Below are 27,174 nucleotides of genomic sequence, written 5' to 3'. Positions count from 1 at the left end.
ATACTGACTGCGCTGCATGTTTTATTTCTCCCTAGCAGTCCTCGGAGAGACACCCATGCATAGAGGTAGAGGAGCAATGGGCTCAAGCTGCAGCAAGGGAAGTTGAGGTTGGATATTAGGAAGAATTTTCTCACGAGGAGGGTGGTGAAGCACTGGGACAAGCTCCCCAGAGAGGTGGTGCAGTCTCCATCCTTGGAGGTTTTTAAGCCCCAACTAGACAAAGCCTTGGCCGGGATGATGGAGTTGGGGCTGGTCCTGCTTGGAGCAGGGGTTGGACTAGATGTGACCTCCTGAGCTCCCTTCGACCCTCACTATCTATGACTGTAGGTCAGCCTGGTGCAAGCAATGGTTTTCTCCTGTAAACCTGCTAACAAGGAAGAACCCGTTTCGCCCGCCACACTGGAGTGCAATGGGGTTTTTGGCCATATAGCTAGCTCTCCCTTCCACCACCCTGTTTGAGTGCAAGCTTTGAGCTGAACCAACTTTTAAGAGCTTAAGTGAAGGTGCCCATGAGTCATGATGCATCTTAATGGAGACTTCTTTATATTCCTAAGAGTTGTTTGCAGACATAAGCGCTGCCAAGTACTGACACGTGTTTGGCAGGAGGGAGATGACCCGCTTTGACGGAGTCGGGAATCTTGGATTGTAGAATTGATCCATCTCCGTGGCAGGAAACTTCTTTTTTTTTTCTCCGTCTGCTGCTGCTGCCGCCTTGCAAGTCAATGAGCTCCTCTTCGAGGGCGCAGCGCCTGGGCCTGCGGGACGACTCGCCCATCGTGCGCAGTCTGCAAAAGCCCTTGCTGAGCGCTGCAGAGTTTATCTTCCTGTGGCAGCAAACGTCCCTGTATGGGTCCCGGAGGACGAGAGCGATTAAGGAGAGGGATTAGCCCAGGATTGTCTCTCTCGGGGTCAGAGGTGGCCAGTGGTCCGCTTGCACAAACCGGTCACCGGGTAGCAGAAAGAGCATGGAGATGCCGCACCGCAGCTGCCCTGCAGCGAGTGCCCCAGTGCCCACAGGACATCAAAGCTGCCCTGCAGCAGCTCGCTCCTCTTGCACTGAGGCCTGACCTAGGGCAGGTCGGCGTTCATCCGCTGGGCGAGGAGGGCAGCTACTACAGCATGGCTGCTGCACAGGGAAACACCAGCCCCTCTTGGTTGTGCAATGACTTGTCCGTGTGCCCGCGCCCTGAGCCACCCTCCCCATCCGCTTCCTTTCCCAGTCGGGTCCAGCAACACCTTGCACCCGGAGGGAGCGTTCGGGCAGCAAGCGCCACAATTGCAAGAGGGTACAGGCCCCTAAATGCGGCAGCGTGACCCTGAGCGGCCTGCAACTCCTCCCCGCTGAGTCTGGAGGTGCCTTAAGGTTGTTTGTATTTTCAACAGCGGGTGCCAGGAGCGGGATAGACGCCCGGGGAAGGCGCAGACGCTCCATTGCTGGAGGTGTTCGATGAGGGTGGGCAGCCACTGGTGGGGGATGATCTAGGTGTAGCGAGCGATGCCTGCGCTCTGCCATGGGGGCTCCCAGGCTCCTGGCTTTGCTGGTCGCCCCCACGGCTCTTTCTGCCCCGTGTGTCGGGGTGTTTTAAAGCCTTCCTCGGAGGTGCTGGGGATGGGGACTGGGCTGTGCCAAGGCTCCTACTAGAGCCGGAGGGTCCCGGCTAGAGAGACTTGCCCCTCCGCTCGGGGTCAGACTGATGCTATATTTGGGGTCAGGAAGGAGCTTTACCCTGTGGTCGGACTGGTACGGACTGGGGGAGTTGCCTCCCATTGTAACGGGGGCGGGGGGTGGTCTCGAGCGTGCATTGGCAACATTTCATGGAAGCAGGATGTTGGCTGCTGCGGTTCCCCTGCTTTACCCGTGGCATGTTGGGGTGCTGGGTGTGTTGTGTCACGGATGGCGGCAGTCGTCTTATGCAGAGTTCAGATGTCGGTTTGCACAGGGCTGATCTGCCTCGGGTAAGGGTTGGACTAGATGGGCCCTCAGGAGCTCCCTCCTCTGTGACAAGCAAACTAAAAGGCGAGCTGCGAAGCAGAGGTCCGGGCCTTGCTGAAAGGAAGGGCACCGACAAAACTTTAGGCCAGCGTCGGGGAGCACCGAGACTCAGGGCTGGATGGACGTGGTCCAAGAGGGCAGCCCTCCCTTTCCTGCTTAACTAAAGCTGAAAGCCTAGCTGCTGCTGAAGAGGGCAGCCCTTAGCCTTGTCCCGCGGCCTCACTCCTCACGTTGCGGCAGGATTGGGAGACGGCCCCCGAGCCGTTCTCTGAACTGCTGAAGGTGTCCCTCACAGCTGCCTGCCATGAAGCCTCCCCACGGGAGAGACAAAGTGCTCTGTTATAACAGCCCTTCCTTACGCCATTCTCCGCTGAGTTAAGATGGGGTCAGCAGCGTACCTGGTGCCCCACTGCCTCCCCCAGGCTCAGGCCCTGCCGTGGGAGAAAGGAAGGTCCCAGGCAGGTGACACCCCCCTGTTACGCCTGTGGTTGGGGCAGTTATGGCAAGACACCCCAGAGCAATCGTATCCGTCTGTCTGCTCTTCCCACTACCTGGCTTGACCTTGAAAACGTGACCAGCCTGTGTTTTCACCCCCGTGGAGAATTTATTTTTGTTTAACAAAAGCTGAAACGTTCGTGTTGGTCCCACAGGGATGACCACAGCCCCCCTCCCAGCTAGGCCGGACCTCTAGCAAAAGGGCTCCGGGTGAAGGACCACGTTACGCTCGGCCTGCACGAACTCTGTGTTCAAGTTGGACCGTGCCACGAGTCACTGGCCTTCAAGGGCTAATACCATTCCTTGCCTGCACAACTCATGATTTGCCACTGCGGAGTCAGTGAACAAGGGTGTCGTTGGGAGCCTGGGCTGTATCCCGGGGGCGAGACGGGCATCCTAGGATGCTGGAGGACCGCAGGGCGCTTGTTTTATCTCGGTGGAGCAGACTGAAGTTACCCTTGCGAAGCAGGGTAGCACGGCCCAGACATAACCCTTGCCCAAACCATGAGATGCTCAGAGGGCACGTAGCAGGCGTTAACCAGCGTTAACGTGCCCTTCCTTGCATTTTAAGTGCTTTCAACGTGGTCCGAGCGTAACGTGCAACGTCACCTGCCCATTTACACGTGTCCTGGCTTGGTTTAGAGGCACAGGCTCCCATTTTAGATCCCACCATAAACTTAAAATAGACGCAGGCCGTCTGCGCCTGCCTGATGGGACACGGGAGGCGATGGCAACACGGTCCGGCCGCAGGCAGCTGAGTTGCTGCCGTGTCATGAAACACGTCGAACATGTGATGTTTAGTTTAAAGAGCTCTGTGCAAATCTGGCCTTCTGGAGAAGGAAGAAGTGCCAAGAAATGAGATTTGAGAGCCGTGAAAACTCCTGGGAAATATTTTCCAGGAAATAGTTTCATTTTTGCTCATCGCCAGCCCCCTCGCGCCCCTGCAGAGCGCCCCGGTCGCCGGCTCTTTCTCTGTCTTTGAAGCGGCGCACGTTACGGCGGCCGCTTGCCCCCGCCCGGCTGAAAGCCATCGAGGGAAGGTGTTTTTCTAGCAGCGCCGTCTTTGCAATCAGTGTACAAAGCGCGTGGCTTGTTTTAACGGGCGCTGTGCTTTAATGTCTTACCATCTGAGATGCCGCTGAAATGCAGCTTGCGTTTGAAGTGCAGCTACTTTGTTCCGAGTCTCCCTTCCTGGAAGGCGATTGTAATGCTTCCTTCGACTCTAACCGGGCTGGATGTGATGGTCTTTGGCCAACGCTATTTTTAAAAGGCATTGAGCAAGTGAGCCACACGAACAAAGGATACCTCTTTCCCCCACCTTTCTTGAAAGGCACGCTAGCTCTCACAGACTTCACTTTCTTTTCCCGTTAAAATAGAGCCCCTTTGTCCAAGCAGTAGCTACGAGTCGGTTGAAGGCACGCTGCTTTGAACGTGCATTTCAACAGGTGCGTGGAAAAGTCAGCACGCCCGTGGACTACGAGCCAGAAGGTGCTGGACAGAGAGATTCGGATTGAATCCCTGGCGTGGGCACACCTCCCTGGTGCAATGCTGGACAAGCTGCACGGGGTAGATGGGCATGGCTAAGGCCAGGTGTTTCGGAAGGGATCCTCTCCCTTTTTGGCCGCTAATTCATGGTCAGCCTTTCGACACGGCTTGTGATGCTCAGTCAGGGTTTGGGACGTGCTCGCAGCCTGGGTGAACCAGGTCGGGCTGTCGGTGCTTGTATAGCTGAGGGTACAAGCACATCCCTTCTCCCCCTCGGTGGTTAGTGACAGCATCCTCTGCGTGGGGACTGTCCCTTCCTGTTTGCACCACTGGTACCGACACCGATGGGCTCCAAGGGCTATTGTACCCTTTCTTATTGCTACCATCGCTTAGCCATGCGTGTACCGGAGAGCAGGCTCCCACCCCCTTGCAAGTATTTGCCCCTCTTGGTTTGTCCCCGTATTGCTGCGTACACGAAGCCACAGGCCGAGAAGATTTCATTTTTACTTGTATTCTCAAGGCAAGCTACTCCGGGGGCACAACGCTAGTCGAGACCAGGCAGCTACCCCCGCATCCATTAGGAGATGTCTGGTCTTTGTTCTGTTTCTTGGCTTTTTATAAAGCACCACGAAAACCGAATAATCAAAGGAAATGAAACACATTAAAGCATTAAGAATTCATTTAAAACTTAAATGCAAATAGAATGAGGAAAGTGACCCTGAAAACACTGTCCTCGTGGGGCTGCCTTTTCTTTTTCGTTGCCTTTCGTATCAAATCGATGCTGGGGGGATAGCTCGGTCTGCCTTTCTAGATGGGAGCCTTGCAAACTCCCCCAGAGATCTCTAGTCTGGTTATAACCAGCCGTTTGCTCAGGAGCCTGTCCCCGCCTCGCAGCCTACAACGGGCCCAGGGGTCACGCAGTGGGGGCAGAGCTGGTAGGACTCAAAGCTCGCTTGCATCAAGCTACAGGGGGGAAAAGCACCACCTTTGTGTCTGTGGCTTTTTTGGAAGGTCTCGGGTAAGGCTGCTGAGATGCGCGCTACCTTGGATCGGGTCGAAGGACAGCTTGGGGTATGGCACCTACCCTCCAGCGAGCATTATCCCACCGCTGCTTGCGCGTGGCGCTCAATGACTATTCAATACAGAATTAGAAACACCGCCGGCAGCAGGAAGAGCGGCCTGGACCGTGCCACAAAGCCGTTCAGTTTGCATGAAAAAGTTCCTATTAAAGTTGGTAAAGGAAGAGGTGCGCCGGCCCAGACCCTTGCATGCTTCGGTTGTATCCCTGGCCGGCCTTCGAGCAACGGCCTCGTGGTTAAAGAAAAAGACACTGCAAGGAAAGAAGGATAGCACAGCCCCCGTCTTTGTTCAGTTATACATTTTTATTTTCTAATAGGTACAATACTAAAATAAACACAAATTAAAAAAAAGTTTTATTAAAACAAAACTGTACAAAAAAGCAGTTATACTACAGTTTAATTACAGAACAGTCTACTGTCCAAAAGGCACTAATCCAGAATAGGAGATACAATGATACAGGACTCATTTTAACTAGTTTAACCAATACAATAGAGCACTTGTTTCTCTGTCCATTCACATATAGAAACAAGGACTTCTGCTACAGTCATTACACATTGTTATAAATATGAGCCCTACGTGTAGAGATGCAGTATCCCTCTCCCTGTGGCAACAGTCATTTCAAAAGTAAATTGGAAAAACAAAAAGAAGAGGAGAAAACAACTATGGGGCAGAAGGGGAGAACTTAATAAAACCTTCCCTTTGTATAACACCTCCCGTGTCAGGAAGTGCTTTACAAAAGCGAGGCATTATTATCCCCATTTTGCAGATGGAAAAACTGAGGCATGGGACAAGGATGTGACTTGCTTCAAGGCTACGCAGCAAGTCTGCGCCCGAGCAGGATGCAGAGCCCAGACCCGTTCCCTACAGCAACAAGACTGTACCTCGCTCACGCTGTGCCCCGGCCCTGCTTTCATCCCCTCCCCAGCCCCGGCTCTCGTGTCGTGTTCCCAGCGCACACGCAAAGCGCAAGCCTCCTTCTTCCTTTGTTTAGACAGCAGCTACACGCAACGACCAGCGCGGGGATGCGTTTGGGCTCTGGGCAAACTCGGCAATTTTTCCAAGGAATTTTTGGAGGCTTCGTGGCAAGCCGGATCGAGCCGTAGACGAAGGGACCGGCTCTTACCGAATAAGATGCACAGCGGGAAACCTTAGAGCCTGGCCCAAATTATGGTGCAAACGGGATGCCGTAGTGTTTGGGGAGCTTGATGCAGATTTTTTTTTTCAAGCCTAACAGAGAGAGATGCCCCAGATGTGCTTCCCCGGGGAGGAAGACCGCCCTGCAGTGGAGGCAGCAGCCGAGACCCCCGTGCCCTTTCCCTCGCCCTCTTGCAGAGCCGTGTCCAGAGGCCCTCTCCCTCGTGGGGGACGGTACGGCCGCGTGGGGCTCCTTGCTCTGCCGGCTGCTTCCTACCAGTGGGGTGCTCCTGGGCCCGCTCCCTCCCGCCGCTGCTCTGCTCGGTGCGCTGTGGTTCGGGGCCAAGGATCAACTAGGGGCCGCGGAGACTGGAAAAGCGCCCTGTCCTGCGAGGCTCCCCAGCGTCACTGATGGCCGTGGGAGTCGGATGTCTCTTCCCACGGCCTGTTGGGGACGCGAGTGGCGTACGCGCCCTTTCAGGCAAGCAAGAGGCCCTGTTCAGACAAACTGACCCAGGCTCGCCGTGCCGCCCGGCGATGCTGCCCGCGTTACCCAATGCCCTCGGCACGGAAAGGGTTGAAAATATCCGATTCAAAGCTACCTGGGGGAGAGGGATACTGCAGCTTCCGAACAGTGTCATACACATATAAGACAAAGACAGGCATCTGGATGTTAACAAAAATAAGTAACCGAGAAATATGATTAAACAAAATCTCTTCTCACATCATCCTATACTACATCCTCCTTCTGCTTAGCAGAAAATTGTACGTACACAAAAATACAAATACACAATTTTGTAGAACAGTCTGATTTTAATATATTTATATATATTTATATTTATATGAGTGGCAGGTTAGTTCATTATATAGAGCTTTTTGCACTTTTGGCTCATATGCAACAAGGCTTATAAATTCAGCTTTAGCTTTCATTCAGGTTTTTATAGCTTTTTGAACAATTGTTTTCACATTTAAAGCAGCATCCAATTTGCAATAGGAGTTGGTGGTGGCTACAGCAAGGACCAGGTCAAGAGGTTACTCACGGGGGGAGGGGGATATACATTCCAGTGTGTGGATGGAGGCGCGGGAGTGGGCGTTAGTGCTAATGCGAACGAGATTGTGGATGGATGAGTCTAGGACACCACGGTTCCCTTTTGAGGTAGGCCGAACACCTACAGCAGATGAGACACGGGGATGGCTTCCATCAAGGGCGCGCGTTATGGGAGATGGAGGGTGCACGAAAACTCGGGACAAAAACAGACACAGAAGGAAACTGGCTGGCGGGCTTACGTTGACCAGCAAAGATCGGCCGCGGCTCATCTATGCATTTGGCAGACACGCGAAATAACCGCGGGTGACTGCCGCGCCTGTAGTCATGCTTACTCGCCATTTCATCAACACGGACGCACGGTCGGCTGGTCCCTCCCCTCGCCCCGGAGTCGGTGTTACGTGGAGACAAAATGAAGATGCACAGACTTCTGAAATGAAAAATGGGACGCCCTACCACTTTGCTGGGCTTTTTTTCTGTTTTTTGCACATTCAAATCCAGTCACGCTAAAGAAATAGATTTTTCTTTTCTTTTCTTTCCTTTTTTTTTGCCTCTGATACCGTTCCACGTCTAGGTTTGCAAGACTCGCGATCACATTAATCTCGTTTCAATTACGACCACGGCTATTGACAATCACTCTGTTAAAAAAAAAAAAGGACCCCTGTAAAAAAGGCATCGATAGCGCCGGGTGACGGGGCGATGCTGGACAGCCCGCGCGTGTTACAGGCTCCGCGGAGACTTCATTTTCATTAGTACCACAGCAATAGATTCCCATTTGATCATTGCTTTATCAACACCCGTCATCGTCCTCCAACTTAATTTTCTGTCCTCTGCAGAAGAGATCTACTCATGGCTAGCTTCACCAAGAGTAATTACCTACGGCTTCGCAACTCATACACATTATTAAATTGTCAGAACAAAATCAACATCCTATTATTAATGAAAAATAAAGCATCTACATATGGATTGCTATCGTTGTCGGGATCCTTAAGTGGTACCAATAAATCCTAATGGTGGTGTTTTATTGTATCATTTGTTTTTAGTACAGTCACAAAATATAAGTCTCCCTTCATACGGGGTTTTGGTTGGGTTTTTTTTTTAAGCCAGCACTGAAGATGCCTATATTTTTATCAGCATTAAATTTTCATGGACGTGTTTACAAAATGATAACCACCTGCCAATGGTTAAATGGTTTTGACACGATGTTGAACAGGTGTCACTATCGTAAACCTAGAAATAATTAAGAATATAGAAGGAAACTGCGTCTACGACTCCGAGTGGTGATTATGTATGCGCATTAGTCACTCCTATCCAGACGCTCGGATGTATGTTTATCCAGATATGCATGATTCATACACACACAATCATTTGTCACTGGGATCCTACAGGCAGCTTCCTATCATTTAATAAGCAGAGACTGAATTCTGTTGAAGGCTTTTCTGCCCCCCCACCCTTCAAAACAAAGATTATAAGGATCTTACTGAGCAATACGAGCTTCCTAAGACAACTACAAACAAGTATCCGGTGCAAGGCGGGGAGGGGAAAGGCAGCAGGAGGAAGCAACGAGGATTTCTTTCCGGCCTGTGTCTGCGGGGGCTCCAGGCCCGGGACTCCCGCTCAAGTTGCTGGGAGTTTTGCGCCTGGAAGGACCGCAGACAGGAGCCTCTTCTTCGGAGGGACGCGAGGTCTAGCTCGATTCCTCCAATCCACTCTAGAGACCTGCTACTTAGGCACTTTTTAAATTGACAATAATAATAAAAAAAATTTTAAAAAAATCAAGGTCCAGCACACATTTCCCACTTACTGGGCAGCCAGCAGGCTTGGAAAGATTATAAAGTCAAGGAAAAGAGAGCGCCCTAGGGATGCAACTGGCTTATCGGTCACCCGTAGGCCACAGCGCTGTAGGAACTAGATCTCGTTGGGATGGGTTATTCCCATACTAGCCTTGCTTTCTCTTGGTTCAGTGGCTTGCTCAGGCAGGGCCTGGGGGCTCACCCCGCTCTCCCCCAGCCCGGCTCGCACGCAGCGCAGAACGATGACGCTAACACGACAGCTGGATGTAAAAGGCCTGCGAGGGTGTTTCTGCTTTTCTACAAGCACCGCAATGAGAAACTGCTACCTGCAAATGAATGAGCTGGGTTGAGTTGGGACAAGGTCCACTGGGAACGGGGGAACATGGGGAGCCGGACTCAGGCTGACTCTGGGATGTACCCAGCAGCTGGGGAATGGAGAGAGGTGTCACCGGGTGATAGTCACGGTTGGAAAACCAGTACGTGAACCGTGGTTGTATATACTCCATCAGCAAAATGCAAGCAATCCCTTCGGCTCACATTTGTCCAACCCACCTCTTACCTAAGCAAATAAAAACTATCCTGGCTGTAAAGCGTGAACAGCAGGTCTCAGACCTGCAAGAGGTGAGCACTGAGCTCACTAGGAAGTCTCTTGGACTTGCAGATCTGTTTATCCTCCTTGAAGCTCCGAGGATAAAGAGACGGGCAATATAAACCCAGTGTGCAAACCAAGAAAGCACAAACAACTCTCCCCAGTTAAAAGTTTCCAGCATCAGGAGAGAGAACATAACACAATTAATCCTTGAAACATAATGTCCTGGCAGTGTCCTTTAACTGTGGTCCAAAACCCTTGGCACTGAGTTATGTCGTTCAGGATGTTGCGAGTGAAAAACCATCTGTAAATTGCCCGAATTTATGAGTCAATATTTTTTTTTTTTACGGACAGAGAGCGGACTTTATAAAATGTCTCATATCTATACTTTGGTGTGGACAATATATATCTGGACTTTGAGTAGGCATTTGATACAACACCGTATGACATCCTAGGGGAAGCGTTAACATATGTTGACTTGGACAGAAGTAATATTCAACTGGATTAAAAAACTGGCTAAATAATCTGCCCAAAAGCTCAAAAGTAATAAAGTGCCTGTACCTGGAGAAGGTAGGAAGGCGCCAAACAAGAAGAGAGAGTCATTTTTAGATTGTAAGGGGGAAGAAAGGGTGTGGGAAACAACAAGTAATCTTGATGCAAGGAGGTAAGCACTAAACAGTGATTTACATAAAGAACTAATCAGATCAGACAAACCTGAGGGCCTTAATTGTGTGCTACAAATGTCAAATTAGTTGGTTGCGAAAGACTCCAGTAGGTGAAACACTTTGTCATACTTGAAAATTATTTGCTGGTATCCCATCATCTACTGAGGTGCAGGGACTTACCCTATTCTGGCAGGTCGACTGCCCAGGTAAGGGTTCGTTTAGATACTAATGAGAAGACAATATTTAGAGCTGCTGTTCTCCAGATTTACTGACTTATCTAAGCTTCAAAAGTAAGTGGGGAAAGGAGGTTATTGAGGAAAAAATGGGGCCTCCGGGTAAATAGAAAATAAAAATTCATTTCACAATGCACCGAAAACCAAATTCGGTGCCACGCTGGGTTGGATGTGTCGTGCTCTTCTGACGAAGAGGTTGATGGGAGCCCTGTGCTTCAGAGATGCATAATAAGTGATGCTAACTGTACAGGGTTCAGGCTGGGGCTCTTCAAGTATAAGAAATTAGAAGTCAAGTGGAGGCAATTCAGGAAAGGCCTACTGAGGTGAGACGGCGATGAGGAATATGGGATCAGGGAAGCGGACAGTGGCATATACAGAAACAGGAGTGCAGCTTGGAAAGAAGGGGCCGAGTCTTCACCTGGAAAAAGAGTTGGCTTCAGAAGGAAATCCACGGCTCACAGCAGTCTAGGGAGGTATGTGTAGGAAGGAAACTGAGGCTCAAATGTCAGGAATAACTTTAAGTTGAGCAAGGTAAGTAGTGGAAGCCCAATCACCGGAAGCTTTTGGAGAGAGGCAGTTAAAGGAGCGAAGCTGTCTGGGCAGTCCTGCTTTAGGGAAGGGAGCACACGACTAGGTAGGCTCTTCCTAGTCTCTCTATTTGTTAGGAGATAGTCCTGTCAAATGTCCTCTTTTCTTTGCAAAAATCAAAGCAAAGTTTCACCAGCCTCCATATCTGATCCTTCTTGACCCTGCAATCAGAACTGTGGCCCAATCCAGAGCATGTCTCGGCTGTAACAGCAGCTGGCGCACAACAGGATGGGACAACCCTCGTTCTTCTATAGCTACTCAACTGTTGGACACTGCCTAGGTTAAACATGTATGTGCGCCAGTAAATTAAGCAGATTTAATTCAGAAGGTAACAAAGAAAGTCCAGGAAGTAACAGAGTGACGCTGGGCGTGTCTACACGTGCATTTACTGTGCAGTAAATTACTGTGCAGTAAGTGGTTTTTAAGCCGGTGTCTACACATGCAGGTGTTACAGCTCAGTAATGCTGTGTGTGGACCGACTTGGGAGTAAAGTTAGTCCTAAGTCAGTCCAAACATACAGTGTTACTGTGCAGTTTCACATCTACATGTGCATTACTGCACAGTAACTACTCGAGTGTAAATTTGCTACCTGCATTATGCCGGTAGCAGATTTACGCCCATGTCAGCATAAGTCGCCATAGTTACTGTGCAGTACACACATGCCCGTATCGCACAGTAATTTTAGGTTAGTGCGCAGTAAGTGTGCGCGTGTCGACATACCCACTGTTTACAAAGCCACCTTTTGCTCAAGACCACATTTATCTGTTTCCCGCTCTAAGCACACGTTTGTGAAACCGAAAGCGATCTGAGGACTTCTGTTAAAAAGGCATTTATTATAAAATAACCAAAGCTCTATAATGTTTAGAGACATAAGGCACAATTCCCTATTCTCTCTTGGAAAGCACACGTGGACTGTGTACCCAACATCTTGGAAAAAAAGGCAGCTTGAAATGTGCTAAGGAAGATCTGATTCAATTTTAGTCTCAAAGGTATGGTTGCTAGTCACAACAGACAAACACAATGCCTCACACTACCGAGCAAGAAAATCTGCTTGATGAGCTGATAACTCCAGGTCCCCGGCTCTGGCTAGCGGTACAGGCATGTTTACGGTGCTGTTTCCAAAGTCCTGTCAAGATGAGATAGCAGCAACTTTATCAGCAGGGAAACTTAAATAATAAGCATTACCAAAGTCAAATATGCCTCAAGGAATGAAATATATACTTAATATTCTTAATGGAATATATGGGGTGGAGAAGATTTATTAACGATTTACTTTCCATTATCTCGTTTTACTCTCCTCCAACGATTCAATAGATAACTATAAAAATTCTGAAATGATGTCAAATGTAAGGGAAGGCTGAGGTTAACTTCTTAATTATAAAGGTATATCACTAATGTGACTTTTCTGGTCTTGACATCACATCTAAGACTATAATTAGGCAAATAAGCGAAGACTTCAGGAAGTTAAACAGATGCCAGCAATCAGTAACAGCCAATGTCTAAAGCTTTATACATATTACAGTCAACTCTCTTGACCCTGGCTCCAAAATTTCCAGCCGCTAACACTGGCAGCACTGGAAGAGTGAGAGTCAACAACACTTTAACCACCGTGTCAGCCTGGCTCGCACTGATCAACGGGCCAGATTTCCAAGGCATGGAGTCCCCTCCAGATGCAGACAACTTTCTAGTAGGATTCACAAAAAGTACCTGGCTGGGTTAGATTTCTAGCTCCCTTTGGAAGTCAACGACAACTGGGTACCTAACCTGCTCAGACACCTTTTTAAATCCCAGCAGGGACCGACCCGCACCTTTCGTGTGCCCAAATCCCTAAATGTGGTCTCTCCAAGAGAATGACAGTGACAAGAGCTGCACTTGTGGAAACAGTGGTGAGAAAATTTAGGGGAGAGATTGCAGTCTAGCTGTAGCCCAGCTGTACTCAAGATCTGTTAGCAGAAAAAGCTGCTTACTGGTCAACTCCAAAAAAGCGCATGGGAAAGCATTAGTGGGCAGTGAGTGAAGGCAGCTTGGCTCACCACCGTGCGTGATCCTCCATCACATGTTATATTGGAGGCATATGCTGAATGAATGCCTAAAGCAATGATGAACAGTCTAGTAATCAAGAAGCAATAAACTTGGAACTGCTACTAATATAGCAGAATAAGACACCACAAGAAGACGACTTAAAGCAGACATCAGAGGTGTCTAGTCCATGCTTGGACACCCACAATACAACTGGCATATTCCCATGACTGGGTCAGGATGAAAGCAATGTAGGTAGCAAACCTGGGTGCTGGTCCGTGACTAAGGCTCTTAGACACGCCAGCAACAAAAATAAATAATAATGCTGATAATGAACTGAACCGGTGTTCTGGTTAGCTAGCAATCAGCCTTGCAGAAATGGAAAACATGAAGTCTTTGCATTTAAAAAACAATACTGTGACACAATAAGAAACAAGGCAGATATGGCCAAGACAAGAGAAAGCAGCTTTCCACAGGAAACTAAAGGCCGTTTTCGTCTCCAGCATTATAAGTCCCACCAGCAGGAACAGGTCATCGTTTGAGTTTACTAAGTAGCTGTTCCAAACAGTTGAGGACATTGGTACTGAAGGGAATTAGAGGGTGGAAGATCTGCTGTTCTCAAGCACATAAAGGACAGAAATCCATTTAATTATGACCATGCCAATCTACGTCTTCCTAAAGCAGCTAATTACATGTCAGGAGGACGCCCAGTCATTTAGAACAACGGCCATTACACTTTTATGTATTCGCTCTACCCACCCAATTACCATGGCTACAGTTTGAAAAGAATTAGCAAAACCTTCGCCTGATCACAACACAGATCAGTAGGAATTTGAGAGTGAATTACAGCAGAGTACACCGGCTCCCATTAAAAACGAGAGAGAGAAAATGGAAATGGAATGGACAATTTGGCACGACGCTCGTACGGGCTGCACTGTACACGGATATCACAGATCCATTATGCAGTTCACTATGGCTCAATAGTATTACTACACGCGCGCCTACTTGTATCATCTGCACTGCTGGCTGGAGCAGTTAGTGCTTCCCGGAAAGAACTTGCAAAGCACGAAGCCGTGGAGTATCCGCGGACTGCTATTTCTCAGGCTGGCGAAAACTAAAGAGCCAATCACGCAAAGGGATTAAAAAAAGATAATTGGCATATCTTTCTTTGACAATCTGTCAGTGTGATATAGCGCTTTGAAATGATAAGGCCGAGTACTTCAAAACCACCTTAGTGAGGCTGGGTAAGAGAGACCCTGAAGAAACCAAATATATTTACATAAATTTCCCAGTTAATACAAACTGAAGTACGACACGCATTTCCGTAAAGAGCCTGCTGCTGTCCTCTAACTCGGGGAGCCGATTCCGGTATACTACTGTCCGTATCATTTTGGCCACCGAATCAAGTATGGTTGATAGACAGAGAGCTGAAAAACAGACATGAACAAATCACTCCAAGATACTTCTGGGTATAAAACACTAGGTCAAGAGGACAGACAATTTCTTAGATCCCTAGATATATTTATTGCACCTCCATGTTTCACTGATGCTATGAAACTACCATTTAAAAAAAAGGAGAGCGGGCGAAACCCTTGGGCTGGCCAAAGAGAGCCCTTTTCCCCCCAATGCCACCTTCAAAACGTATCGGCTGCTGATCGTGCTCCAATGAGCGAGCCTGCTCCTGTAGTTATAAAGCATCTCGCTCAAAAGAGACAAATACGTTTTGTTACCTTTGAAATCTAATTTGTAGCTGCCACCTCTGAAATACCTCTTTTTCACAGAGCGTGCCATAGCTTTAAATGGGACAGTTTCGAGACTGCAAATCGCATTAGTGGAAATGTAAAGAGAAGGTTTGCGGGTCACTCTTCAGTTAGCCAAATGTCTGTTGGCTGACAGCTGAGTCAAAATCCTGAGTAAATATCCTAGCTGTAAAAAAGCAGAAGGAGGAATGTTTTATGTTGAAAAGCCTGGTAGGAACTGCAGCACGCTGCTGATCAGTCACCAACCTGACCCCAAGGGAATATTAATGAAAATATCTGACTCGGTAAAACTGCAAACAAGTGAGCCGGTCTCTATACAGCCCCAATTAATACAACAGGAAGGCATTAGAAACCAAAAGACAAACCCACAACTGCCTAACAACAACGAATACACGTTTGACTTCACTGACATACAAATATTTCCCCCCCCTCCCAAAAAAACTTGCCAAAGCAATAAGACCCGTGTCAAATGAAAGAGACCAAACCAAAACAAGATTATTGCCTAAAAGTTTAAGATTTTAATAAAAATCTAGTATTGGTCAATAAAAAAATAGCATTAAAGAGTGCAACTACTACTTGGACGGGAAGCCCTTTGCTGAGTAAGAGCAAGGAAGTTTCTTCTGATGAGACGGGCAGAATTTGCTGGTCACAACGCAGCAAACTGCGACCTGAAAGAAGAAAGGAATTCCCTAGCGGATGAAGACCAAGCAATACTGAAATCACAACGCCCGGGCTAGTGGAAATACAAACCTAGCAACTTGCACAGGTATCAGAAACGAACTGCTTCGACGGGAATTCGAAGGAAGATTTTCCTCTACGCAAAATCCACAGTAAACACCATCACAGTGACCAGTTCTCACGGTCCCTTACTCACGGTATATAAGAGACCAGAGATGAACTCAAACCTAAGTCTTGGACTCAAAAAACGTCATGGAGGAAAGTGGGAATCTATGGTTTGGGAGCGGTTGTGGTGTTATGTGTCCTTAAAAATCTTCACACCGCTTTTGCAGCTCTGATTCGTACGCGGGATCAAGGACGGTATCCAGCCGACCAGTGGAATCCAGCTGCAATTTCCAGATAACCTCTGAGTGATGTGTCTAATTAGACCACCCAAGGGAAGCTAGCATGATGTTTTTGTCTACAGCCGGCACTGCAAGAAAGTTTTTACGTCAAAGAGTGAAGCTGAAAACATTAGGGAAATTAGGTTGCTAGCTTCCCCTCTTTGAAGGCAAAACAGTCCGACATTTCTAATATTCTGGATACCAGGTGACCGTCCTACTGCTATAAAGCCATTACGTATCTATGATTTTACTACCTTTTCATGAGACGCGATAGCCATCATCTTGCCAAATTGCAAAAGAAAGCGATTCCTATAGCTTGTCAAATCTAAAAAACAAAATTAAAAATCCCAGCCACGGGAAAGGCTGGTCAATGAATGCTGGTGATAAAAACAGACTCATTCAACTCCTTTTTGGTCAATGGCACAAAATAAGAGTGTGCGAGAAATGAAGAAGTGAACCATAAGCCGTGCAGGTTGCAACTGCAGTTACAGGTTGTCTGAACCAAAATTATGAAGCTAATTACTCCAGGATGTTAGGAAGCTGGATCCAGACTTTGCATTTTAGATCCATTTCTCATAGGATGAAAATTCTTCCTGCAAAGTAGACGGACACAGAGCGGCTGAAAAATATTCATGGGTTTTAGCTAAACCCCCCCGATTTGGCCAGAACCTGTCCGTATGAGCCAATTAGCGGTGTTGTAATGATACGTTAGTAAGTAACATATGCAAAGATGCCTCTACAGCAGCAGGGCATCAAAAGAAAAGCCATTGGCTTGCTGCTGTGTCTACTTATTTTAATTATCACTTTATGGATCCTTTGGAAAAAGCTGGGACTCGGTAAAAACATTTAAATTAATGCATTCGGCCCAGACAACCTGGGCAAAGAAGCAGAAGGGGGGAGTGGAAGAAAAGGTGAACTATAAAATGGTCAAAGATGAATGAACCTGAAAAGAAAGACCTGACCTGGAGCCAGGAGACGGCCGCCAGGGAACCCTGAGCAACTTCACGGGCAGGAGTCCCAGCGCGAATGCACCAGGCTCGGTTCAGGCAGCACGCGCAGTCCAGCCCACGCCTCTGGCTTTGGAGGATGGCAAGAGACGCTGAGTCCCGTCTCAAAGGCATCGTGAGCCAGCATGAAGTCTGCTAGCGTACCAGAGACCAGCGCGTATCGCGGAAGGCATCCTCCGTTCCCTCGCCCTTGTCGGCAGAACGAGAGGAGAGCTGCCTCCTGGAACGGATTCAGCTCCCAGATCCATTTCAAAGGGAACCGAAGTGAGAGTCAATTAACGCTTGGATGTGCTCAACGTCTGAACAGCGTAGAGATGAGGCCTGACTTTAAAAGAAACCTGGAGATGGAAACGGCCCCCAAGAGGGCTGTTGAAGCTTCCCTGGGTGAGGGGGACACCCAGCGCACTTGATATATCTCACCAGTAGTAGCATTTCCTTTGCCCTGAGCAACAGGGCTGCAGCAGCCGCTCGCAGGGGTAATGTCAGCCCCAGGTTCCCACAGCTTAAATACTGACCAGCTATCATTCATCAAAGCAAAAGTGCCTGCTAGTCAGGAAACCTCCGCCATGGGCTGACAGCAAAGAGACGATAAAACTGAATGCCATCAGCAAATTAGTGATGTCTAGGAGTGAATTCCTTCCTCGTATTATCTGGGACCTCAAGAGAGAAATGGAGGTAGCACCTGTGTAGCCCTAGCCAGGATTTCTTTTTTTTACAGTCTGCCTGTGATCATCCTCTGGAGAGGGGAGGCTGCTGCATACTAACAAGCAGCAAGTCAGGAGGGCTCACTGATCTCTAATTGTACACAAATGATTCATCTGCCTATCCCTTATAATGGGAGCTGCGTTATGAGATACAGCAACGGCATGACGGTGCTAGTCAGCGCCGGAGCCACATTTCCTCATGTATGCCAGCACGCAGCGCCGCTATTTTAGGGGCGCTGCTGCAAACTCCCACCACGGCAGCAACACGCAGAGTCTGGACTTTACCGCATTCGTTTTATTCTTCCCGATGTCTCTGAAAAAGGTGTTGTCTGAAACCATGATTTTTTTTTTTTAGGCGCGGTTTAAGCCATATTTCTTCTGAAATTGCAGCCGTCCAACAGTTTGATTCTGTTCTTTTTAAAATGAAACAGCTAGAATAAATGGTCGTGGCATCCCCAACATAAAGAGGCCATCGATTATTAAAATCTCCTTACAATAAATCGTGGATGTTGCCTGTCAGCCCTGTGTGTGACTGCAGTATGAATAAGTAGGTAAAATTCCACTGAAGCGAGTTTGCTGGATCATTCTGCTCCACAACAAACCCCCTCTCCCTTTGCTTCCTGGCACTGAGAGATTCACACAGACCCAAAAGGCACGTCTCCCCCGTGATGGCTCTGTGTCCTGGCTGCAAGGGCCCCCCACGCTGCCCACCTGCTCCTGGTCTCACTCTCCCATGCAGAAAGATGCTGCCAAAGCCGCTCCACAGCGGTCCACAGACGCTGGAGACCGAGGTCTCGAGAGCGAGCACAGAGGGGTGTCTTGCAGTGGCCTCGCTGGCATATTTTTGGGCTTGGAGTGTGCGAGCAGGATCGAGCGGGTGGGGCACGCTTGGGTGTTTCTCTGGTTGGGAAATCCAACCGCCCCCATGTAGGCAGGCCGGAAGAGAGAAAAACCACAACGGGGTCTGCACAGTGTCTTCCTTTCCTGAGTCTGCCCTGATGGGACTTGCGAAGTTGCCTACTCAGAGAACACAATAAAACAAAAAGATGGCTTCTTTCTGCTTCGGGGATATAAATCCTCCAATGAAATCCATAAATGAAAGACAGGGGCAAGCCCTGCCGATCCTCTAGAGTTACAGAGACAAAGCACAGACCCCGCCGCTCCCTCCCCACTTTACCCAAGTAGTCGTCACAAGATTTACAGACAGTAAAGATGATCAAGTCAATCTGTGCCCTAAATAAAGGGGTTTAGGCTGGCTAAAAACCTGCTTGGGAGCCACAGTTTCCTCTTTAATTTTTTTAAAGACTTGGCAACTCGTTCTCCCGGTTCCAACTTGCAGGCGTGGTGCAAGGCAGAGGGAAAACAGAAGACCAAGCCAAGGCATAGGAACTTCCCACTCTCTTGAAAAGTGGACATTCAAAAGAAAAGAGGAAACCCGTGCTTCCTCAACGAAGCCCCCTTCCTCCGTAAGCTAACTCCATGCAGCAGGGAAGAGAAAATGGGATGTAGTGGAAATGCTATGTAAATTTATTAAATTTGTTTTAAAAAAATGTAACACAGTCTTGCCCATCTCTAACACATCCTGTGCTGCTTCCACTGAATAGTTTCCTTTTACCGGCAGCCGCATATCATTTTATCAGGATGCCAAGAGATCATTTCCACACAATGCCAGCAGATGTAATTTTCTTAGATGCACACACAGTTCATCATTCAGATACTAGATGACAAGGTGATCGCAGGGTGACTCAGTAATGCAAGTTTGCCGTTTGGTATTTGGACTTCTCAAATGATAAAAAAAGATTTATCAAATATAAATATCTTTAAGAAAAAAGTAACAAAAGTGCTACATATGATCAAGGAAAAAACCATTCCATTAGTTTCTGCTACTTAAAGTAGGTTTCCTTTACAAGTATTACCACATCCATTAGCAGTATGGCTTCCAATTATTAATTAAATTGCTCGCAGCAGTATAGTTTTCTCACACCTTAACAAGGCCAGAGTAAAGAGAACACAAAAACATTCACACCCCATTTCTTGAGCAGGCAATCTTCCTGCCTTTTACAAAAAAAAGCATTTGTGTTTGGGAGAGCTGTGTCATGATGGTTAACTAGCAGAAATTAGGTACCAAAGTCCCCCGTTAGCCTTTCAGTCTGGTTAGGATGCAGGCATTAGCTTACACAGATTTGCAAAAAAAAACCTCATTCACCCATTCTGTGACCTTAATACCTTCCTTGAAAACACTGCTTTTGAGAGGGGCAAGCAGAAGGGGTAAAAGGTGGGAGGAAGAAGAAAAAGCGAAGTTGCGTTAAGATAGCGCAATAGAGTCTAGACCTCTTCTGAGCAGGCACTGCTAGACATGCCAGATAATGAATAGTGGTTTTGAGAAGTGGACTGTCGTCCATTAGACATTCAGCTCATTTTTCATGTGATCCCAGGCTGGGCTTCTATCATGGTCCCAGAGGCAGAAGGCAGTATTTTATCCACTAAGCCACGCAGCTTGTGAGAGTAGAGGATAGGATGTCTGTGTTGACTATGTGAACATCAACCAAAATGTGTGAATGTGTTTCCAATGGACATTCTCAGCACAGCACCCAAAAGAAGTATATCAAGTCACTGTGTGACCAGTGAGGCACGGCTTATTGCAGCTGGAAATCGCGTGTTCCCAGGCTGACGTGGGGTTTCTAGTGTTCTTTTTACTCTCTGTTGATACTCCCAATATGGTGTCCATCGACCCTGTGCCACTACCTCAGCTTGCATCCTTTCAGTCTTGGAGAAGGAAAAGCCTAGAGACTAGTTTTACATGATGTCTAAGGGTATCCAAGATTTTAAGTGTAGCCTAAGACTTGTAATTGAGGGCTGTCTAAAATACCTGGAAGCACTTTGAATGCTAAGACAGAGCAGCAAGATTTTCTAGCCACTGGGGCTGGGAGAGGGAGGTTGGTTGGTTGGTTGATTGATTATTTACTGGGAATTAATACTGAGAGAGTATATGCAAAGGCTGAGGGCACCATGCCATCTTCACAGAACAAGACCCTAACAGCTAACTGACGTACAAGAAACTGCAAAGTTATACTGTAAGAACACATATTAAGGACCGAGGAAAGTCTGCTAAGGTGCTACGTCTAAAACTAAGTTACTTCTTGTTTTGACCCTCCCCCTTCTTTGTATCAGTCGTCGTCTAGAGCCTCTGTCTTGATCTCGTTAGCTCCTTGCCGGGCCAATGCCAAGATGGTATGGTTTACCGCTGCCATTTCCACGGCTAATGAAATAGGGTCTTGATGGTCACTATGGCTAGTGCTGTCATCCTGTGTGTGCAGAAACGGAAAAAAATGAAGCTTGGTTAATCAATTAGGAAAATATTCAACCTGCTATTGAAATAGCTTTGAAAGTAGTGAGTAAAGGCACCAAATGACACTGTCACTAACTGGGGAGAAAGTGAACAGAAATGGAGAATGCATTTAAGAGTCAAAGTCACTCACTGAGCAGACAAAGGCTCAAGGAAAATGAAAGGGGCAGAGCATGGAGCTCATTTTCAATGGATAAAAAGTGGCTGGATGGGAGCATTACAAAGACTATGTTAAATTATGGGGAAAAAATGATTCCCACTGCAGGCTAATATTAATATACGCACATCTACAATACACTGTATTATGCATAACTGGTGTATGTTATTTAGATATATGTAAGTACAGCAATCAGCTGAAAAAATCCCCGGCCGCTAAAACTGGTGCGATGATCTCCCCCAAGTATTGGCAGAGCGGTTCACACCTTCTAGCCAGCCACACAGTGGTGGGCCTGACCCCGCTTAAAGGGAAGACACCCAGGGGCGACAGCACTGGCTGCAGTGCAACCTCAGATAAACTGGGTGGCTGTCACCGTATATGCCTTTGTATCATTTGTCTCTTTTCTAAACAATAGGAATAAATGTCTCACTTATAGCAGGACATCCATAGGATGAGACTTCCTTCCACACACACACAGCAAAGTGTGTGCTTTTTTGAGCCGATATCAGGAAGGGAGGCACTGGGTCCAACACAGGGATGCCACTTTTTTAGTAAAATCCTAACAGCAATCAACTGATTTGTATTGCGTCTCAGGCCAAATACATAGCTGTGAGTGCATACTTTTTTTTTTTTTTTTGATGCAATTAATTATTTTTCCTCTGTCCAAAATAGGTTGGATAAAACAGGGGAAGAAAAAAGAAGAGAAAGAAAGAAATGGGACAGTGAGCAACGTCTCAGGTAAGCAGTCAGTTCCTGTGTGTTTGGCTGTAATTCCAAAACATGTTACCCAAGCCATGCATAAGTTTCTAATCCTGGGCAGCCACGTGGCACGGAGCTCCACCGACTCCCCCGGGGTTGGCCTAGAAATGGACCTTAACACTCCCTAGCAGCAGCAACTTCACGAGTGATGGGAACGTGGCATCACCTTCTGCCAAAAATCTGGGACCTGGATTCAGCACCCCCCAACTCCGCTCTCCCCCCAGCAACCACCTCTCCCAGGGGCAACCTATTCAAAACCAACCGCAGACACCTGGGTGCAGCCCTGGGAGCACAAGGAGTAGGAGAAATAGAAACCATCTAAGTGAACTGTTCAACAAGCCATCAGGAAGGAGCATGAAGGAAGGGTCATCAACTTTAGGGGAGGTGAGGGCTCAGAGTGCGGGAGGATTTGCTGTCAAGGGTTAAAAATATCATAACCAAGAAAAATATAAACAGTTAAGAGTTAAAATGCAAAAAAGAAAAAAAAGAAAAAGAGACAATACGCAAACAATCAAACAGTGGCATCAAGAAACAATACTAAGTGGGACTTCGGTATGGGGTCAAATAAGTATTAAAACCTCTGGTGTCATATCCTTTCCCCCTTCACCCTTTGTCTGTGAGTGATCTCAGGGACTGATCCTCAGAAATCAGGGACTGATCCTCAGCAAAAAGGTCATGAGGGAGCTCCCCACAGGCTGCAGTGAGAAAGGAGCGCACTTAGCACCTTGTAGGAAGTTCTCAAAACTTCTGTGGACCAAGTAGATGAGTGGATTACAAAATACACAGGGCAGGGGTTGTCTTTCTACTTGTCTGGGCTTCAAATACACATAACAACAGCAGTTCTAAAATAGGTTACAATAAATGCATTTGTTCCAGGAGAAATAAAAGAGGAGTGATGGGAATGTGGATGCCTAACAGGGAAGCAGGGTTGAGCTCGGTACACCAGAGAGACTGTTAAGAGACCTGTACAGCTTTCCTCAAAGGTCAATCACTACCATGGTGCCAGGGATAAGGAGAGCTTGAATTATGCATGGTGTGCTGCGTGAGTTAACACTGTCCTAGCATTTTCAAACATTGCGTGTGGAATGATGTAACTTGCTTGTTTGGAGCAGATCCTCCTGTCTTCTTCTACCTTCTCTGCTTCTCTGCCTCCCTCTGAACATCGTCCCTCCTCCTCCCCATTGCGTACTTGCCAAGTGTCCTGTTGTATGACAATAAATCCATGTGGGTGAATACTGGTTTCTCACACATTCAAACAGGGGAGCTGTGCGCTTCCACTTTCCCCATTAAAATTGCAAGAAAGAAAAAACAACAATACATCTGACTCGGGAGAGGTAGAAGGCCCCGCAATGTCCGAGGGGCACATAAGGGACAAGGGGCTCAAGCCCAGAGGCTCACCTGCTCTGAATAGTCATTCCCGTCCACATCGTCGCTGTTGGAGTGGCCTCCAGGACTCTGTACATCTATCCCATGGCTCTCCAGGATTGCTGCTTCTTCGAAAAAAGCAAATGGCTCCCTAAATTATCTGCTGCTTCAGTATCATTAAAAAATAATAATCCAGCTTGTTAAAGGACCTGGACTAGCAGGGTCAGGTCCTAGCCTGCTCAGTTCTTAGCTCGGTCCTTTCAGCTATGCATAGTCTGGGGCTTGCACTTCTGCTACAACGATACCTGAGTATGGGTCCAGTCCTTAAATCTAATCCTCAAGCCTTCCCGTCTTTGCCTGGCTTGTAGTAGACAGACTCTCACGTACTAAGGATGCCATGTGGGGCTCATTCCGCAATTAGACATGCCTTGATGTCCCCATAAGACAGAGGGATGAGGGATGTCTAAAGGACAAGGCACTGGACTAAACCTCAGGAGATTTAAGATTCAAATCCCAGCTCCGCTATAGACTCCCAGCCTGACCTTGAGAAAACTGCTGAATCTACCCTGCAGTTACTATATGTTCCCCTTCCCCGCAGACCGGCTCTGAGGAACAGCCATTAAGAAATGTGAGGTGCTTGCATAGCACGTATATAAGTATGGAAATGGACTCCTTTGCAGAATTGTTATTATTCTAAATTAGAAATGGTCGTTAATTTTTCAACAGAAGCTTTTTTATGTCAGGCAACGCCAATTCATCGAAACCCCAGGGCCAGATCTGGTCTCACGTCCAGCAGTGGCACAGACGGTGTCAGGGAGCTGCGAGGATGAATGTCCTCATTGCTCACCCCTCTGCCACCAAGACGCGTTCCCAACTGGGCTCTGCACACCAGAGCCTGGTCCTGGGTCCCAGCCTTGCTCTCTCCACTTCCCAGCACCTCCAGAAACCACGTGGCTGGATGATACGGCTCCACGGGCCAGATCTTTGTCACACCTGGTTTGCAGATAAATACAGCTGTCTCTATGAGACTTCCACAAGGAAGATTTCCCACGTTTGGGGTGGCATTACTGGTCAAAATGAGAGGCACGTGACCACCCAGCTCCTGTGGAAGGGCCAGCAGTGCAGTGGTTAGGACTCTCACTTGGCACGTGGGAGATGCAGTACATGTCTTAGCACTGTTAGATTCACGCTCTGACTTTCTGGTACGTGAATAATTATTTATACAAAGTGGAAAAGCTCCAAATAAAAGAGAGAGTACAGGAAAGGAAGAGAGAGACTGTCTCTATAGGCTTACACCCCTAGCAAGTCCCAGGTTATTGGCTATCCTTGGCTGGGCAGAGATGTGTTCAGTCTCTCTTCCTCTCTCACCACGTACCTCTCATTTTGTCCCCTGAAATGTTGAAGGCCTTGGCTTCATTGCAATTCCCAAAACAAGTTCTGAAAATTCAAATCCCTTTGTGCAAAAAAACGCTGGTTTTCCAGCCAAGCTTTATTTCAAGTGCGTTTCTAACCCGCTATTGTGTCCTGTGGGGCCATGATCGCAGGACTGAGGCCTAAAAACACAGTGGGGAGGTTTTCAAAAGGACTTGAGGGACTTAGGAGCACTAGACAGGGCTGCTACCACTGCTTGTATCTCCGCTCATTATGATTTTCTTTAATGAGGGGAAGGTTTTATTCTTCTATAAATTAAAACTGAAGTTCAATTAACACGGTTTTATGTTGTGAGGCGATTTCCTTGGGAAATATTGTAAAGGTGTTAAAGACGGTAAGCAAAAATGCATAAATAATACCTGAATTCATATCTTGGGGATAGGCAATTGTTTTTAATGTTCCTGTGCGAAGAAACAGACTCACCAAACCATAAACATGGCAGGGCACATGGTTTGTGTGCAGGTGTGAATTCTGCATAGGCCTGCACCAGGGGGTCAATTCTGCAAGGTACTTAAGTGCGTGCCTAATATCAAATTCACCCAAGGAACCTTGTCTGCCTATGCCTAAAATCATGCACACCATTTCAAAGGTTGCTGAATCAAGGCATTATACTGCAGACCCTTAAAGTGTGATTTATCCTGTGAGCATGGCCCCGCAAGAGGCCCGCTCCTTGTGGGTTCAGGGTCATTTTTACTATGCTATTAATCTGCAGAATACATGAGGCTAAGTTTGTGAACTGAATCCTATTCCACCGTGGTTGTCATCAACAGAAGCATTCAGATCCATTATATCTGTGCAAACCCATGGAGGGCAATAAAGCAGCACTGGGAACTATAGCAAGAATTTGGCTTGCAGACTTCTTCCCTACTGGGGATTGTATCTGAGACATGAAGAACCTATCTCGACTTTCAGAACAGTGAGGGAGTTGCCAGGCTGGCAGTAAGAGAAGAAAATGCCACCACCTTTTGATTTACAAAAGGGAGGCATTTCAGCTGTACATTGAGACACAGGAAAACCTAAAAATGCATGCAGGTTTTGGTTTTTGTCCACAGACAGCTATGAAAGCCATGCTCCCCGATAGGTCTGAACTCAGAACATCTAGAACTCCTTATACCCGAAGCAGATAGCACTGCTTTATTTGGGATACCCGATGAGTCAGGGGTAAGAATTTAATTCATAAATACGTTTATTTCTGTATCAACCAGGTTCAGATTTAAAACAGAAACTATATTTTCTAGTGAAATCTGATTCCTGAATCATTCTTCCTGCCCTGCTACTCACAGATTTGAATTAAATCCCCAGTCATATTTTGGAAATTTCGAGAGGCTGAAAGTTTTGCTTAAAAAAATCACTCTAATTACTAGTAAAACCACTAGAAAGCTCTAGCAATTTTCATTAACAGGATTCAATCGTGCAATCTCCATCTCCCCTGAGCAGGCTTATGTATTTAAGCCCTCTATGTTCTCTGAAAGCAAGCTCTCTGATACATTACCGATATTGGCTCTTCTCTTGATTTCCTTTCTTCGGTTGGCAAACCAGTTGTACACTTTGAGGGAGGTAACTCGTTCCAGATCTGACAACTTTTTGCCTGTGAAAAAAGGCAGGAAAACACACAATTATTGCTCATAAGGGTTCACAGCTACGTACAGCACTTGACACGTGTATACACATTCAACGCGTCCCTGTGACTGATGACCCTTGAAAGTTTGAGCGTACCGTAATGATAAATGGGAGGAGTACATGACAATGGGTCACAAAAAATGGTGGGTCCAAGTTCTGTGCCCAGAGGCTATGGTGAGGATTGCAAGCGACTGGCAAAGGAAGCCCCTTTGTGTGTGCAATGCAAGGCTCCTCTGGCAGTTGCAGTCAACTGGATGATGCTAAGATGTGGCTGAAAGAAGTCGTTCCTCCAGCTGAGGCACACAACCGAGGATCCCAGACACAGGGATTCAGTTCCCAGCTTTGCCAGACTGTGCACTTTTGGGTAGCACTGAGATCAGTCTGGAAGAAAAAAGGCTGGGAGGGGGGCTTGATCACAATCTTCAAATACCTGAAGGACAGTTATACAGAGGCTGGTGACAGACTATTCTCTGTGGCCCCAGGGGAAAGGACAAGTAGCAATCACCTTAAATCACAGCTATTGGCTATTAAGAAGAACCGTCTCACTTTGACGGTAACTAAACACTGAACCAGGCTGGCAAGAGAGGCTGTGGCAACTCCAGCCTTGGGAGTTCTTAAGAACTGATCTCTAGGTCAAGGATCAGTTCACCTCCCTGCAGACTGAGTTTCCAAACCAGGAAGGGCATCTTGAGACCTTCTGGGTCAAGATACGAGAAGAACATGGGGAGGGTGACTTATTGTAGAAGTCTACTATAGACCTCCCCACCAAGAGGAAGAACTAAATCGGGAATTCAGTAGGGAACTGGTCGAAGCTGCGCGCTCCTGATGCATGATCGTCATGGGGG

At 47.5% G+C, this 27,174-nt stretch overlaps 1 protein-coding gene across 9 annotated transcripts in view; it reads right to left on the bottom strand.

Annotated features, from left to right (window-relative positions):
- Positions 1–5,336: 5,336 nt before the first annotated feature.
- HMBOX1 (homeobox containing 1) overlaps positions 5,337–27,174 on the bottom strand; it is a 153,555-nt gene continuing 131,717 nt past the window's right edge. For 4 of the 9 annotated variants that reach the window (XM_014610233.3, XM_019483816.2, XM_059728434.1 and 1 more), the window contains 4 exons: positions 26,202–26,297; positions 23,312–23,406; positions 23,013–23,114; positions 5,337–20,956 (listed from right to left, as the gene is read on the bottom strand). In XM_014610233.3, coding sequence (XP_014465719.1) covers positions 20,819–20,956; positions 23,013–23,114; positions 23,312–23,406; positions 26,202–26,297 — 431 coding nt within the window. In that variant the 3' untranslated portion in view covers positions 5,337–20,818. The remainder of the gene's footprint in view (positions 20,957–23,012; positions 23,115–23,311; positions 23,407–26,201; positions 26,298–27,174) is intronic. The other 5 variants (XM_059728436.1, XM_059728441.1, XM_059728444.1 and 2 more) reach the window with 5 other exon arrangements.

This window comes from Alligator mississippiensis, chromosome 1 (genome assembly GCF_030867095.1).
Source record: "Alligator mississippiensis isolate rAllMis1 chromosome 1, rAllMis1, whole genome shotgun sequence".
NCBI lineage: Eukaryota > Metazoa > Chordata > Crocodylia > Alligatoridae > Alligator > Alligator mississippiensis.
The sequence above is the reverse complement of the archived record's forward strand: the minus strand, read 5'-3'. Positions and strand labels throughout refer to the sequence as shown.